The sequence below is a fragment of the Pezoporus flaviventris genome, unplaced genomic scaffold, assembly GCF_033815535.1.
Source record: "Pezoporus flaviventris isolate CSIRO_AGI_PZ_B2104156 unplaced genomic scaffold, CSIRO_AGI_Pfla_v1 ptg000045l, whole genome shotgun sequence".
Classification (NCBI taxonomy): Eukaryota; Metazoa; Chordata; class Aves; order Psittaciformes; family Psittacidae; genus Pezoporus; species Pezoporus flaviventris.
This window is the reverse complement of record NW_026892593.1, coordinates 12,464,693-12,482,839: the sequence shown is the minus strand read 5'-3', so window position 1 is coordinate 12,482,839 and position 18,147 is coordinate 12,464,693. Positions and strand designations below refer to the sequence as shown.

At 35.8% G+C, this 18,147-nt stretch overlaps 1 protein-coding gene across 2 annotated transcripts in view; it reads right to left on the bottom strand.

The window, feature by feature from the left end:
- Positions 1-5,650: 5,650 nt before the first annotated feature.
- Positions 5,651-18,147, bottom strand: part of TBC1D22A (TBC1 domain family member 22A) — a 169,894-nt gene continuing 157,397 nt past the window's right edge. For both annotated transcript variants that reach the window (XM_061467491.1, XM_061467492.1), the window contains exon 13: positions 5,651-6,802. In XM_061467491.1, the coding sequence (XP_061323475.1) occupies positions 6,674-6,802 (129 nt within the window). In that variant the 3' untranslated portion in view covers positions 5,651-6,673. The remainder of the gene's footprint in view (positions 6,803-18,147) is intronic.

Sequence of the window (18,147 nt, the reverse complement as noted above, 5' to 3'; positions counted from 1 at the left end):
TTTCTAGCAGCCACTTCAACGTATGGAAATGGCAATGCTGACATCTAGCTATGGGCTTGTCCTCCAGGCTCCTTTAGTGAGAAACTTCTTAGGCACCAATCCCTTGGTATAGTTCAGAGCTCTACTCAGAAGCAGGGGTGATGGCATCGGGAAGGACCTCTTTCCATCGACAAAAGGAGTGTGTGACAAGCTCAGATGTAGACATCCTTGTTTCTGACATGCTGCAAAACTGAGGAGATAATAACTTGCATTAATATAAGAAAGTGACTACCTAACCAGCACTAACTCTTGTGTTGTTCACAGACATCCCACGCAGGACAGTTATTTCATGATTACTAGTTTTCTTGGGAAGTGCTTGCTGGATTTGGGTACACTGCTGGCTACAATTGCTTTTTAACTTGAATTGATCTGACAACATATTGGATGCTATTTTCAGAGCATTTCCATAATGAATAAAAATTTCCACAAATAAACATGTGCCCTTGGATGGGGAAAGATGAGCCTTTTTCTTCTTTTGTGGATAACAGATACAGCATCAGCCGGCATGATTTGAATTATCACAACTTTTACATCACAGAGGAGGATGGCTGTGCACCTTCAACAATAGACTCTTGCCACTGACACATTCACATGAAGTTTCTTGAGTAGGCTCTGTACTGAGAACGTAATGGCTGCTTCACCTGAAGGTGAAGATGTTCGGCCCCCCCAGGATTTTGATGACAGCAATGGAGAGAAATGGACTCCTTTCCTTTTTCAAATTTACATAACATTTTCACTGATGCAATAATGGTAAAATACCTGGGAAAAAATACAACAACAAAACCCTTTCTTTACTGATACCCCAACTTCATTCATTCCTGCATGCTAAAGCTGAATTATTTATTTGCATGAGGTAATATATTCTATACGGTTGCTGCAAATACTCGCTGACGTCTTAGGATAAATTTTTACTTGATCAGGTAGGTATACGAGTAATGGTTTTTAACCCAGATATACAGCTCACTGTTAACTAACAGTGCACTTACAAGCACTGCTTTGAGCTGGAGTTACTGAATCGTTTTTAGATCAAAAGTGATGGAAAATTGCCAAAAAGTCTGTTGAGCTTCCTTAGCTGTCAAAATGACGTTTCATGAGCGAGGTAGCCATCTAAGTATTGCTAACACTGGGCATCTTGTTACCAGATACATATTTATACAGAAATACAATACATTGTATTTCTGCTGCTGCTAAAAGAGTGAACAGAACTGATCAAGTGGGCTGGTAGCAGGAACTCTCCACTGGACAACTCAGTTCTTTCTGGACAAAGGTGGAAATGAAAACAAATAACCTGAATTTCAAAAAGCTTGGTCAGAGTCTGCATCCTGAGTTTGAGGATGAAGTTGTCCAAATACCCACAAGAGGCTCATTTCTTCATCCTGCCTGTAAATCAGAAATTAATGGGAATAAAATTCTTCTATTCTCCATGTTTGTTTTGGGGTGTTTTTTTTCTATTGCTCTGAAACTCAATGTTTTTGTTCCCCTGAGGAGGATCTCTGAGTAGGCACAGGTTGGATAAGATGATGGTTGGCTAAGAAATTCCTGAATTCCTGTAATAAAGTGGATTTGGCCCCGAAATCCAGATATCGCAGAAGTGGAATCTGTTGTGAAGGATACATAACAGGAAAATCAAAGCAAATACATACACTAAATCTAGATTAATCTGATAACAAAGGCAGACCGAGGGACACTCAGTACACTTCTGCTAGAAATTCTGACCCTTTCTGATTTATGTTACTAGATAGTTTTGTATTAGGAACAAAATGAATACCTGCACTGCAGTTCAGACTTTTAAAGTTGTGCCTGGAGTCTAAGTTTCCGAGGATCTCCACAGATACTGGTGGCAAATTCAGACTTTAATTTTCTATGTTGAGGAAGCTTGATCACAAGCATAAATATAGAAATGCAGTTCACAACTACGCTTTACTGACTGTGCTCATTAATTCTCTTTTGGGAGCTTGTAGGATATCCTTTTTTGGCCAAAAATGTGCATAAGTTTCAGAGCACCTGTCTTTGAGAGGCTTTCTGTAGCATCACATCATTCTCATTTCTGGCATGTATCTTGACTCAAATGTAGGGTTCATAGAGAAGATTTTGAAGTGTTAAAAGGTACTTTGATATGGTGCCATAGCAATCTAATTATTTACTCTGGTGCTGCCTCAGCTACACTAAGCTTAAGGAATTAGATGGGATGCAAGATTTTAGTTTTAACTTATAAAAATGCAAATGCTCTGGAATTAAATTGCTCAGGAACTTCACTCTCCATCATACAGTGATTAGAAGCACTTGAGATGACGTTCTTTCTCATGGCACAGCATCCTGCCTGAGTGATTGCTGGACTGGGAGCTTTTCCACTTCTCCTCATGTTCCCACCTCCAAAGAATTTAAAGCACTACAAAGAACTAACCTTCCTCCCCACTCAGTTTTCAAGGAGGAAGTGACCTGAAGTACAGATCAGATTTCCAGAATGTCCATTCTGTTGCACTTTGTATCTGTGGGATATCTGTCCAAGATGTCAGATAGGTATCCAGGACTGCTCTTGTACAAGAAAATCTACAAATAGCTCTGAGCTACGTCTCCCAGCACATTTCCTGTGAGACCTTGGGGCCTTTACTTCACTTTTTTGATAATTTCTGCTTAAAAAAAATAATTTGAAAAATCTTCTCTTGCTGATTTTCTGCAGGATCTTCCAAAGATTAAAACAGATGAAGAAACCTTCATCCTGCAGGTTATAGCAGATGAAGAGAATTTCATTCAGGTGAGAAACCAGCATGGTTACAATTCACCGTCACGCACATAACAGACAGATTGCCCATTGCCTCCCTGTGTTTCTTGTTCACTGAATGCTGTGTGGAGTTCTAAACAGAGAACTTATTAACTTTGCCTTCCATATAACCAGGCCTGTATATTTTCTTACCAGACTCATCTGGATTATTGGAAGTCTCCCTTCTCACTAGTTCCATTGACATAAGGGACTCAAACTTCCTATGTGTACAGGACGCTTCTCCTTGCTTGCTAATCTACTTAAATCATCTTTAAGCTTCCAGATGTCACTGACCCCATCACTACATTTTCCCATTTCCCCCCACAGAGCTGAGGCTTCCCCTTTTCTCTCACCTCCAGAGATGTCCAGAATTCTGTTCCTCCTCTGTTTGCTTTGCCCTGATTTTCTCTGCCTGCCCCTTAATTCAGCTCTGGTGTCAAATTGGTCTTCATCTGCTTTTTTTTCAGAAAACGCTCAGCACCTTGTGTATATGGTATATACAGACATACCTTTGGAAGCTTCCTTATTAACTTGCAAAATATACAAGATACAGTGGCAGAGAGTTGCAGAAATGTAACCGAGAACAGAGGGTTTGCTACTCCATTTGCTCTTGTGATGAAGAGTTTTGAGACTGTAAAACACGAACACAAACACACCAAAAACATGCTTTGATGTAGTAGTATGCAGTGTGCTTGATGAGAACAATAAGAAAGCTTTCCACTCTATATAGCACTTCATAAATATGCATTTATTTCCTCATCTTTCATCAGTTTTACAGTTTTAACCAGGTGCCTCGGTGGTAATATTTGTCAGGAGCATACAGTGGAATTTCAGATACTTTCTTTCTGTAGTTCTGAAGTTAAAAACGAATTCATGGGCCATTCCATAAGGAGCTGAGCCAAAAAAATAATGAAAGTAATTTCTTATAACATATTACAGAGTTATATAAGATTTCAACTTACATTTCTATCTACTCCATGTCCTGTATTTACATAGTTAACTAATATGTTTGTTACTTACATTTTTCAAATGCTGTAATCATATTTTTTTTTAATTGTACATTCTTGTTTTAGCTTTTTATTGCAGATTTTTTTTTTAAACACAAATTTTAGACACTACGGTTTTAATACTTCACATGAGTTCTAGGAAATGACTGCCTGGTTTGACTAGTAATGTGTCAAGATGCCTCCTTCATAAGAAAATACATATTACAAAGGAATTTTATAATATTCAGAATCATGCATTTTGAAAAAAAATAAGTACATGGGATGTAATAACAATAATGGTACTTCATTTTCTATGTCATATTTTCTTCGGAATGACATTTTACCTGAGATGTAGAATTGTTAAATGTGAGGTGGGTTGGGTTGGGTTGGTTTTCCAATAAATGATGTATTTTATGTAAATTCTACAGTACTGAAAATTTGAATTTTTGCATAAATGTTGGCCTTCTATGTACTATTCCCGTCTGTATAGATATATAAGTGCTATTTATGGATCTATATTTTATTTTCCAGAAAACTCTATATCTACATAAATAAGCATGGTGAGTATACTAGGAAACTTCCCCTATCCTTAAAAAGCAATGTGCTCAAGTACAATATTCAACTTCTGACACAGACATAGTAGTAAATGTGACCTCTAATGTAAATAGTTTCTTCCAAGGGAAGTAAGAGGTACCTGTTGAATTTGAAGGAAGTGGCAGACAACTATGTGGACCCGACAAAGAACATTTTATATATCCAGTCCCATAAATGTTATGCAGGAGCATCTGACAGAGCAGACAACTTTGGGTCAACTTTCCATGTTACATGTAACTACCTAAATAACGCCTTAATTAAAAAAAAGTTAACTATAGAAAACTCTTACAACATTGTACATTTAATGCTGTGTGTCTTTTCTTGTTACAGTAATACACATTTCTATTAACAAATGATTGTAGATACTAAGTTTAAAACAAATGGTCATGAATTTCAGGTTTCTTTTATTCTGTTATTGGTAGATACTCTGTTAGGCACAATATGACATTCTTTGTAAACATAAAGATAAATTTCAATACATTAGACCATAAACTGAAGTTACAGAAAATAATATACAGACATTAAAGACACATGGATCCACTACACAGTCTAGGCACAAATGCGGCAATCCAGGAGGCCTGATCTTATATCCAATGCAACTGAAACCCCCAGCTGACACCAGTGGAACAGAAATGCATCCAAGTGACCAAACATTCCTGCTTTTGAATTAATTCTTTTTTTTTTTCTCTTCTACCAAAGCTTTCATATAATTTGAAAATACACATCTCATCATCATGTGTTGGTAAAAATGTATTTTAGTCTATTTACCCTGAAACACCTAATTATTTATAAAGTCAGTGCCCAGAACTAAGAACTAAGGCCCCTAAAGAAACTAATGTAAATAACACATCTAGAAAGCTTTCTTCAAAATATGTATCTACATATTTTTAAGAACTTGAAAATAATCTTCCAAAAACCAGTCATAAGAGAAAACCTCTTACAGATCTTTTATTTCCCAAACTTAAAATTGCACTACATTTTTCAGGCAACACTGTGCAACTCGAGAACCAAAATGAGGAATAACAATTCTGAGCTTCCACCATGTTACTTATTGCAGCTGTCACCCTTAAATACCTGTATGTGTAGGGTAGGCACAAAGTAATAACAGTTATTTACATCTAATAGAGCAACATCAGAAATCTTATCTGAAAAGTTTTCTTGAAAATAAATAGCACACTTAAATTATGTGATTTTAAGAAATTATTCAGTATCCCGTGATAATGTGAAGAAACACTAATTTTATGCTACAAATTCATAGAAGACTTCCAAGTATACAGTTACTGCTGTTGTTACTGGGAACTCTCTTCTCGCTTCCTCTGAATAATCAGGAAAACAGGGTATTCAATTATTTAACAAATAAGCTTTAGAAACACTACTTTTCTAACATGCTAGAAATGGAGAATAAGGCAACAACAGATAAAAATGTATCTTGCTTTGTAAACCATGCTTCTTCTTATGTTTCTTAAAAGTGAACTTTCAAGCTGAAAAACTGAAAGGCCTCAAAAGAAAAGCTTTAATTACTTTAAAAAGACCATGTCTTCTATTTCATTTGATATTTTCAATACACTCTCAAATATATAGAGAGGGATTTACTTTAGTATTACAGATGACTCTTCAGCATTAAGTAACTCCTCTGTAGGGCTAAAAAGCTTATACAGCACTCTGCAAGACTGAGTAATGTTTAGAAAAATGCCACCAATTTCCAGTGCAACCTTCTCTACTCTTACATTATTATTCTAACCCAATTGCATGGGAAAACAACAGATGGTGTGTGAATATCAGTGTCTTCTGACTTATAACCAGGTCTCCAAACCCAGGCCTTGCTGTCTCATGTCTCATTTGATCTTTACAACACTGAAAAGTTCTTTTTTTCCCACTCAAAGGAAATAACTTTTACTGACCAAAACTGGCTGATAAAGTCATGGCAGGTGATGCTGAAGCAATGACAAAATCATTCCGTAAGTAGTTTTAAGTCTTAGGTATATACAAAAATTGTTCGACATAAATTAGACAGACTTCAATTAAAGAAAGGGAAAAAAGGAAGAAAATTATGTGACAGACTCTGAATTCTTTTTTTCATGCTGAACAAAAAAGTTCACTTTCAAGTTCATTCTATGCTCAATATCCTGCTTTGTCCATTTCTTTGGTATTCTGTTCTCATTCTGCAAATTTTAACACAATTTTAATGGTCATCTTAATTCAAATGAAAGAGCAATGAGCTGAAAGCACAACCAGAAGAGATGCCATAATACTGCAGAACACATTGGTCTTCACGATTTTTGGTTCTTTATATTCATTTCTTGTAATGATTGGGGGCATCTGCAAATGCAAACTTCAGTCTGTAGGCCTCTGCTAGGAGTACACTGATTTCTTCATTTCCCCAGTGTACTGTGGGCAAATTTTGCAAAAATATCAGCAATTCCTAGGTGGAAAGAAAACAAAAAAAAAATACATTTTTTTCACACACTAGTGTATAGGAATGGGGTACTTATACAATGATTATTTGTAAGCAATCACACCTCAGTATCCCAAACAAAGCTGAGATCCCATTACATTTAGTGATTTTCCTGTAACTTTCATAGAAATACTTGCTGTTCGGTCTTTCACTTCAGAAAGCACCTATTAATTGTAACTGAACTGTAGTTTTCGTCCAGTGTTAGAAAAATAAATAGTACGCATGAAAGAAAGCAATACTGCCCAAGTGTGCAAATTCCATGTACCTGCACTTTACTATGTTTAGACCACTACTGGTATCCCGATCATGGGGCACCTGGATACATCTTACACACTTGCAAATTTCAACCAAGCTCTAGAAGCTTTCATGTACCATTTTGTGTATAGTTCTTTAAAAATTCCACATGTATCTTCCACATTTAAGATGTTCAACCTAATTTCAGTTTGTAACATCCGATGCCCATATCATTTCAGTATGCCAGTACTAGGTATGGAGAAGGGGGGAATACCCATACTTCTTTAAAGAGCTATAAAAATCTTTAATTTTCAATACCTTGAACATTTTTAGAACCTCTTTAGGAGGTGGGTTAGAGCTGCAGACAACAACATATAAAGCAGAGTTGCCGACTAAATTGAGAAGTGCTAAAATTCTCTTCCCTAATTAGACTTTTCACATGCAAACACGAAGAATATCTGACTTCTGGTTTGCTGCTTTCTAGGTATGCCTTTTATATAGCACAGCAAACAACAGTTCAATTTCTTTCAACATTAATTATATAGCAATACAGATAAAATTAATCAACAGAAGTAATTTTAAGTGGTGATTTGAATTTCATTTCAGAAGGCCCTAAAATGTGGGTTCCTGGTTTTGTAAGGCATACATGGGGTGTTGGAACTAGATGATCTTAAAGGTCAGTTCTGATGACAGCACTAAAATCCACCATGACCCTCAGCAGGACAAAGCTTCAAATCATCATCTGTATGCTGAAACTTGTCATCTGTGAAAGCACTCTTTGGAAAATCTACTATCACCAACTATCTCCTGAGCTCATACACATGACAGTTTCATAAGATTCCCAATTTGACCAAACTTAGGAAGTTAAACTTTTTGTTTTTCTTCAATAAATGGCGATCCTAAAGGTCACAAACTCTCAAACATGATGCAAAAGGCACCCTAGGCCAAATATGAAGTTCACGTTTTAAACTTTCCAAAAAAAAGATCCCCTGGAGATCTCCTGTCTGAGCTCTCTAGAAAAAAAAAAAAAAATTCCTTAAAATTTCAGCTGTGGCAAAGCAGCAAAAGGCATTTTTTTTTATGAGTTCCATTACAACAAACAATGTGGAATTTTATGATGGGTGTTATAAGGCAATCTTAGGAGTAAGCATAGTTGTTAAGCTTGCCTGCCTCTCATAGGTGCTCTATTTTTGCTGCAAAATGCAGATAATTTGTGCACATTTGTATATGTGCATATATTTGTGAGCATGTGCATTTTTTTTTTTTTGCATGAATATATTAAGATTTATTCTAAAGAGCAGGAATAAGTAAGCAGGAATGCAATTAAACCCACAACCATTATCTTGCTATAAATCAGAATCCTGCAACATCCCTGGCAGGTTGGATGGAGTCTTGGGTGACATGGTGTAGTGTGAGGTGTCCCTGCCCAGGTTAGAACTTGATGATCTTAAGGTCCTTTCCAACCCTAACTATGACAATATCATGTATAACTACACAGTGAAATTCTTCACCTTCATGAGGGTCTTATTTTCCTTGTCCCCCATTCTCCCTCCTCTGCATCTGCTTTCATGGAAGAAGGCTGTAGGAGCATTTAGCAAAGATCCTGTGGTTACAGTAAAGAGCAGGGAGCAGAAATGAAAATGAATTTTTTTTTTTTCTTGGTCTGTGCATGTTAATTATTTTGGCTTCACCTGTTTCATGGTCTTGCTATTCTGGTTCTTGCAATATGAGACAAGAAAGGAGTTGTGCAGTACTATATTTAATTATGAATAATATAATATAACAGAGCATGAGAATGCTTCTATTACACTTGAGAGAGCACATTTTTAATAAACTGTTATACAGGTGTTATTTCCATCTATTTATTTGACAGTTATGCTGATAACTGTAATTAATAAATTAGCACTGCAGAGGAGGAAGGTTGTGTGGAGGGATGATAAATGCCTACCTCCACAAAAGGTGGGTTTTTTTCTTCCTCTTACAAAAGTAACTTTCAATCAGTTCTAAGACACAGCAGTTAATTCAGTGAGTTTTGTGAAATTGGCTCTTTTACTCTTTGCAGTGCCAAGACTTGCTGGGTCAGACTTATAATGTGAACTGGTACAACTGATTCATGGTTCTCAAGCACTGTTTTGGTTTTCCTTTGGGCTACTGTTCAAACAAATTTGGCCTAAACCAACCCTCTAGGCACTGGACAGACATGAACCTTCTAGCAGACCTCAGCACTTGGACTTTGTAGGACATCACCTACTAGAATCTGCAACCAGCAGTTGCCTGTACAGAAGCTACTCAACAGCTAGTGAATGAAGCTAAACTGTTCCAGCATGAGATTAGAAAGGAGTCTACATTGGTCACACATTTGGTCCACTACACTGATTTTTTCTGTTTTGTGGCAATCATGGTTTTGTGGCAATCATACATGTTTTTCAAACTAGAAAATGTTGGTACATTTGTGAAACACCGATAATTCCTGTAAATGAATGAATGCTGCTTATATATTCAGTTTTGACTGTAAGGTAATAATGCTGGATATGCATATTAGAAAATTATTGCAAAAATTGAGTTTCTTTTCTTAAAACCTCCTACATAGCAGCCATTCTTACAAACATCTCACTGCTCAATGGTTAAAAAAAGGAGGCAAAATAGCAGTCACTATTAATTTTGATACATTTAACTTTCCAGAGTACTGAAGTTACATTACCTTACGGAACAAACCACTTTTTCTGAAATAAATGTACAGGTTTAGAAGTATGCCTGGAAATGACCCACAAAAAATGACACAAAACACATTATTTTTCTCCCAGGATATACAGCACAACAGAAGGAGAAATCAGGTGCTCCAGGCTTAAGGCTGGAAAACTCAAACCATTCAAACTTATGCTCTTCATTGAACATGTAAAGACTAAATCTCCAATATCCACAGTACATGAAATTTAAGGTGCATCTTAAATCTGAAATAGGATTATTGGTGAAGAACTAGTTTAGTACTTCTATGATTAACAGCAAAATTATTAATAATTTTCATCAGAATCAAATATATAAATAAATGGCAGAGTAATCCATTGACCATCTAAGTCCACTTCTGTTTGAGTGGGCATATTTTCCACTGTTACTAAGGAACAGAATCATTCCTTAGCTGCTCCTCAAAGTCTAAGACTGACACTGACTAGTGCATACGTTATAAATCTAAATGAAGTAACTGGCCAAAGATGCACTACTTAACTGATTTTCTAAATATAAGGCTTACCCTTCCTGTGATCTATTACAGAGCTTCAAAATTGGCTCAGATACAAATTAAATTTGTATTTTGTTAAAAATAAAGTAGAACTTGGCAAAAAACCTACTAAAGAAATTTTTTTTTTGCTTTAAGTGCTAAAGAAAATCATGCTGCATTTATTGTGCCCAAATATGGGGCATTCTTTGAAAACAACAGAACAACAACAACCAAACTCAAAAGAAACTCCAGAAAACAGTTTTTGGATTTGAAGAAATATACAAACCTATGCTATGCTACTCAGTATTTTTAAGACCACATGAAAAGTTTATCTAAAACTGCTTAATTTAGCATTTTGCACTTACGAAAAAGAAAAGGTGACAAGTGGCTCAATAATTTAATTACTATTCTTATTTTTTCTCCAACAGGTAAAGGAGGAACCACTAGAATACATCTGCAAATAAGGCATCCACATTAACTGCTTCAATTAATTTTCCTATCCACACTCATAATTAAAATATAAGACACTTTGAAATACGATGAATCATTAACTTGAAATCATATTTACCATAAAAAGCTCAGTGGTGAGAAACTGCCTGGAATATTTTGGAACAAGAAAACTGAGTATGAAAAGCATTATTTGTAAACTATTCCTGCAAGAATTTTATTTTCTGCTTAATTCAAATGATATTGTGATGTCACCTGGCTGAGGAACCAGGGCAGCCAATAGACCATCATCAGATGGGGTTTCCAGAATCCCAGTCCAATGTTTGTTTGTATTTTGGCAGCATCTACAACAAATATACTCAAAATTACATTTGGCAAACAGAATGCCCTGGTTTCACTGGCCTCCTACTGCACTGAATAGACATATTAATCTCTTGAATTAGGCTTAGCTGCCTGACTGAGCCCACAAGCACAACTTCAGTTTGGTCAGTGTGTGGCATTTGCCCTGACATGGCACACTATGGAAAGGCATTTCCAATCTCCCTTCCCCCTTGCCATTCAAGTAGTGGTAGATTTCCTCCTGTCTGGGGAACAGTAATAGGTATCTGAGGTACGTACAACCAGCAGCTAATTCATCGTCTATGGAATAACTCTGGTAAATTAAAACCAACCAAGCAAAATAACCTCACCAAAAAGACAAACACACGGCAGCAACTCCTTCCCCCCCTCCCCCGGAGAAATTAATCCCTCTTTACTTTTACTTCTGCTTAAAAGTTAAAGACATATAGGAGTACTTTCAAAGCCATAAAACCCTGAACACTGTAGGGAATGAAACAATAGTTTGACGACTTTCTATTGCTCAGTGTTGTCTGACCAAATCTGCTCTGAGAAATCACAAGTCTCTCTACGCAGCAGCAACAGCTGGGCAAAGAGATACTATCCATAACAGAGGAAGATCAAGGAACTACTTAGATTTGCTTCCCCCTCTCCCTGTACAACAAAAACGTGAAGAGATTTTAGCACAGGTCCCCTAACATGGTTAGAGGTTTGCAGCAGATGTTGTACCAGGAGAGTGTAAGAGATGTGGGACTTTTTTTATCTAAGACCTAAGAGCAGTTTCCCACTACATACAGTGAAGGTTACAAAGAAATAAAAACAGTAACACTACTTTAACAGAGTTTGGATTTACATAATACCCTACATGTTTTTCTAAGATATACTAAAATATACTATAGCACTTTACATAGCACGCTCAACTATGCTACAATTTATAAAGTATGTTTCAACACTTAAAAACAGCTGTATAGAATATAATTATTAAAGTACAAGTACTTTCAAAATGCTGTTTTCCTTAGATAAATCCACATTTATTCTAGAACTATGTAATCACCATGTAATCGAGATAAGACTGATAAATTTGTTGTAAGTGCATGGTACAAAAGCACCTGCACAAGTACGAAAAGTATGAAGTCTATGTTTTAAACACCACAGCAGTAAGATCTGGGAGTAATGCTGGCTGTTAAGCGATGGCTGTTGTCAGATAAAAAATTATTCTTGAGGGGAAAAAAAAAACTTACAAGAGCCAATACATATATCTAAAAGAAAATGCTACACTACCAGACAGGTATCTCAACAAGATGCTCTCCAAAGCAGTTTCCTCCAAAATCAAAACGATCAAAATGATCAATAAATGATCAAAAATCAAAACTGAATACTAATAAAACTTAATTAAAACACATTTTTAATAACTATTACAAAGCTCTCCTCATTGAGACTGTAACCCAATGAAATCTCAGCTCATTAAAACAATCTTAAAAACCAAAACCAAACAAACAAAAAAAGGAAGCAAAAGAAAGTAAATTTCATCATGTTTTGAAATCTGGTTCATTAGCAAATCCCCCTATATTATGAAGTCCACTATAATCCTTTCAATCAATATAGTTTTTAGCATACCATTTGGCAATAGTCATGGTTATTTTGTAATGGCTATCTATAGTTGTTGTGCTATTTATTGTCACCCTGACTCTGACTCCGTTTGTGGAACATCAAAACCAATTATACAACAAATAACATGCTGATAGTTAATAAAATAAAGAGTCTATGCTAATGAATAGAGCATAAATGTCTCTTCTGTGATAATCAAAGCAATTTATTTACTCCATTTATTTATCCAGTTCAGACTTTTTTGTCTGTATGAATTATTGACAAAGTACAACTGCAGTGTTTTTTTTTAACAAAAGAAACTTAACAGAACATAAACCCCAGTAATAGAATAGTGGGTTTATTTCTAGTTAATATAAAAATAGCAATAACTAGGGTTAAAATTAAACTTGAACATACTGAGGACATTAATACAGTTGTTTTTTAATGTCAAAACAGAGAACCGGTCTATTAATTTAACAAATAAAGGCAGTCCTAAAATACAGTATTTTTCTATGAGAGTTGTTAATCCTTCCTGCTGCTAACTGCAATGTAATTATGGTCTTAGTACTTCTGGTCTACCACAGCTCTATTTTGTGATAGGCAGAACCTACAATCTTACCATATTTTATGATCATGAACTTTTTAATATTATACTTCAGGGCTGCTAAAGGTAAATTAACTTCACAGATAAATTTGCACTATTTAGTAAAGAATTGCGAATATTTGGACCAGAGCTCTACCTATTACACATTATGCACACAAATAAAATACCACAAAATTTATACTGGCAATTTGATCAAACAGCTTCTTTATGAGAGTTATTTGGACTTTATATTTTAGAACATAGTACCTATTTTTAAAGAACTAATGAAGTGCAATACTACTAAAATTTAATTAGAAGAATCATTGAGACAAGCTAAGGAGGAAAGCAATTATTGCCAGAGAAAATAACCATTTATCTTTTTAGATAATATAAACCGCAAATAAACAACACATATATACAAAGAATACCAAATGTTTTTATTTAATGGGAAATTATATAATGTGGTGTCAGAGAGAGCCAGAACTGGACAATGATTCAAGCATTGTTTTCCAACCAGATGTAACCACTATGCAAGCAAAGGAAATACTTAGTATAGGAATGATTTAATTCCTTTTTCCTTTACAACATTCTTTTCCACTTGCATGTGGGACTTCCAAGTGTGAAAGGGTGGCATGGATGGCTTGTTCTAAGAGGGCATCCTGCCCATGGACTCAGTCCCTCCCCTGAATTGCACAGCGAAGCAGACAGAGCTATTGCCTGGCTGCAACCCTGTAATTGCTGCAGGGGCCAGGCTGGTACTGTACTGTGTAATCCTAACTTCAAATCCTCTTCCCACATACTTAGGATGAAGGATACCCGTTTGCTTGGGGACTTGGCCAAGCTCAGTCCAAATCCCACCCCCTTCAGCCTGCTATCAAAGTAGTGACAAACACACTGGCTGGTAACTTTAAAGCAGAGGTCCAGCACTTGCTGAGAGCCCAGCTGACCTTGTTCTGTTCCCTTAAAGCTACTTTTCCCTTCTTTTTACCTCTTGCTGTTGATAAGTAGTGCAGCAATAGGGCTTTAGCTCTGAGACAAGTTCTCTTTTCTTTCCCGAGCACTGTTTTCCTTCTTTCAATGCACACAGCAATATTCCCTACACTGCTGCCACATCTTATTTCTCCAGCTGTCCTAACCTGCTACATGGAGTTGCAAATAATGAGCTGTATTTCTGGAGTGCTGTGCATCTTATTAATTACCTATGTCTCTGAGTCCGAGAAAACATTTACTTCCTATTGGGCACAGCTGGAATTGAGAAAACTAAGATTTCAAAATCTAATATTAAAGAGATAGCAGGAATAGGTCACCTACTGCAGCTTAAGGAATATTTGCTGCAGATGCAGGTTAAGAGGCATAGGTGGATCTGGATCTTTCAGTGGTACATCTGACCACCTGCAGTGCTTCCTAAGCATGGAAAGCTACATGCCACAGTGCACATGTGGTGTGGTCAGCTATGGCTGAAATAGCATCCAACAGTCTGGTTTGGATACTGGATGCAGCAACGCCCTCCTTGTTCTTGTAATATCAAAGATTATGGGTGAACTTAAACTTTGATAAGCAGAAGATGGGGGAAACACTGGTTTATCCATGCTAAGTGGCAGGGATATTTAAGCTTGCACTGGCATAGTCTGAAAGATTTAGGAGAGATAAGTTCTTGGCAAGTCATAAATCAGTTTCACTCAAGAACTCCCACCTTGAATATGAAAGTTCACGCCCTATCCTGTAACAGTTTAGAGAAAAACAAACAAACAAACAAACAAAAAAACAAACTCAAAACCCAAACACAATATTTGCTGAAATAGTGACTATTCAACTTTGCAAATTCTTTTTTCTTCTATACTTTTCTCTTGATCATTACCTAAGTTATGCATCTAGACTTTCTTAAAAGGGTTATCAATTCTTTCCAAAGAATTGCCTCTTAATCAATCATCTTTATCTTTTATACACCATGACATGTTAACCATTGGACCATGCCATACAGAACTCTGACCAGTATTAAACTAACTGCAGAAAAAAAGGTTATTCAGAGTTCTAACTAGACTTGATGCATCTTAAAAATGGATACTTGAAGAAAAAAATCTAAATAGGTTAAAGGTTAATTTATTCTGCTATCAGCTTCCATTCAGCAGCTCAAGTGTATAGTGGTTTTCAGCAAGTATATATATTATTCTTTTATATAATATATATTATTTGATTCAAATATATATTTTTATTCTTCTTTCAAGTGCAAAATCTCCCATTAATCTTCTGCAAACATACAGAAATATGCTATTCTTATCATGAATTTCATATTCCTAATAAGAACTCCATAGAAACACACCTTAGTATTCTGAAAATGAAAGCTTATGAAAAGTTGATGGCCTTATCATTTCCCTTTCATGGTTTTCTTTTCATGACTACTGAAAAGGATTGCTGGACTCAGCATATTAAAACCACTAAACCAGCAATTAAAGTCCTGTTTTATCCAGTATGGAACTCTTACACAAGTCATTAGCAATCTTAATTGCTAATCATAAAATATGTGGTTCTAAAGAACTATGTCAGAGAAGCTGTGCTTACTTAGCTGAAGAAAAGATTTACATCTTCATTTACACAGATATGAAAATATATGAATTAATATAGTAAAAAGAAACTAAGGGAACACATTTTAGCTGTTATCGCAGGTAGCCCTATACCCTTGTTCTCAAACAAAACCAAAAACCAAAACCACAAGCAATACATATCCCTAAAGCTTAAAATGGGAAATAAATTTGCATGTTAGATATTCTTGTTAACAAACTTACTAAATACATGTTATTATCTACAGGTTTATATGACAAGGTTAAGCACACAGACATAAAAACAAAGCAAACATTCCCACAGGACACAAAAGATGTTCAACTCCATAAAAAGCCATCTGATTTCTGTAATACCTTTTATTCTGAACTGTCTCAAAATGCTTCAAAATTACATGCATGTGAAACCGAAGATACTTACACAGAATATTCAGTGCTCAAGAAAGAAGAAGAAGTAAACTTACTCCAACACTGGTGTAAATTCATGCTTAAATCAGACAAACAAAAATATTCTTGAATTCTTTCTTACATTTAAACTAGTAAAAACAGAACTTCCATTTTAAAAATCTCATATGAAAATTGACTACCCGGGAAAGGTCCAGGAAGCATCTGTGCTTCAATTGCTACAGCACAGAGCAGAATGCTTCTGAGCCACTCTATGCTTTTTGTCATATTGTTTGATGAAATATTGCTACATGGCTGGTATTTGGAGATATGTGTACTTCTTATGCATCAAAATATAATCATAGCAAATACATTTAAGGAGAAGCCCAGATAAATCGTTTGTCACTAGCTCTGTGCAAAAGAAGCAAATAAAGAACGGATGCAAATTTCCAGAGTATACAAAGTCATGAAGATCAGAAGTCATCCTATTAAAAAAAAAACAATAAACAAACACAGAACCTGCTGAACAAATTAAGACTGCAGCAATTGTGGCTGAATTTCATTTCTGAAATGAATTGCCAATGAGTAAGTTACTACATTCTTTTTTTCTGTAGTCAAGCAAGATCAAAATATTTGTACAGCAGATTCCAATAGAAAATTTACAGTTCTGCTTCTCCATAAAGTCCATATGCTACCCACTTGGTTTGGTTTTCCTGACCATAATTTGGCAAGGCATTTTAAGCGGAAGAGTTTTATACAGCTCCAAATTCATACATATTCACCCCTCTCAGCGACTTAAATTTTAAGACCATAGTATGAATAGCTAAAAGCTCATCAAAAAAAAAAAAGAAGAAAGAAAATCATAAAATATCAATTGAACATAATGAACCACAGGGACAAGAGTGCATCAAAACGTCTGTATTTTCCACTTTAAGCAATTAGTATGTTTTGACAAAAAGGTACTTCACATTGTAAATCGTTCTGAGTAAAATCTCATCTTGTTTTAGAGAAAACATATTAAGGATCACTGACATAAAATTGCCTGTATACAGATCTTAAGTAGAACTACCTGAGATATATAATTCTAACATGCAATAAATATTTCACAATGTAGCAGCTATTCAGTGTATTTTCATAACTAAAAAAAGGAAAAAAATCCTAAGGATAATTCAAGTGGAATATTGTCAGTATCTTAGGGATATAGGACTGAAAGAGGCCATTCCCATTCCATTGTTTAATCACCCTCACCACATGAAGCCATAAATAGGCGTTTTCCTCTAAATTTTAAATAAATATTCCCCACTTGCAATGTCAAAATCCACAAAGCATTTGTTCACCTCTAACAAACTTCAGGACATCAACACAGAGAACCAAGGACTTGGTGGTGGAAGGGAAGAACCAAACCACCTTCATGAAGATATTAAAGGACGGATAAAGAACCTGTAAAATTGAAATCTGATAACTGAAAATTTCTAAGTTAGCCTGAGAAATCTTACAAAAATCAATAACAACTAAGCCAAAAGTCCCTTTAACTCTGAGGAGAACATCACTGTTCACACTAAGAAATCATTTAAGTTTCCTTGGTGAGCAAAGCATGCAGGCAAAATCACAAGATGGAACCATTCAAGCTGCATGGATTCTCTCAATGTAGAAAACCAATAATATCACCTCAAATTTCAGCCATTCCTTGATGCCTTAAAGAGAAAAATATATGAAATTGCATTTCCTTTGTACATCTTAGAACAAACGATGCTTCAGCTGAAGTTCTCTCTCATGAGGCCTCACTTGGAGTATTGTGCACAGTTCTGGTGTCCTCAGCATAAAAAGGACATGGAACTGTTGGAACAAGTCCAGAGGAGGGCCAGAAGGATGATCAGGGGACTGGAGCACCTCCCATATGAAGACAGGCTGAGAAAGTTGGGGCTGTTCAGCCTGGAGAAGAGAAGGCTGCATGGAGACCTCATAGCAGCCT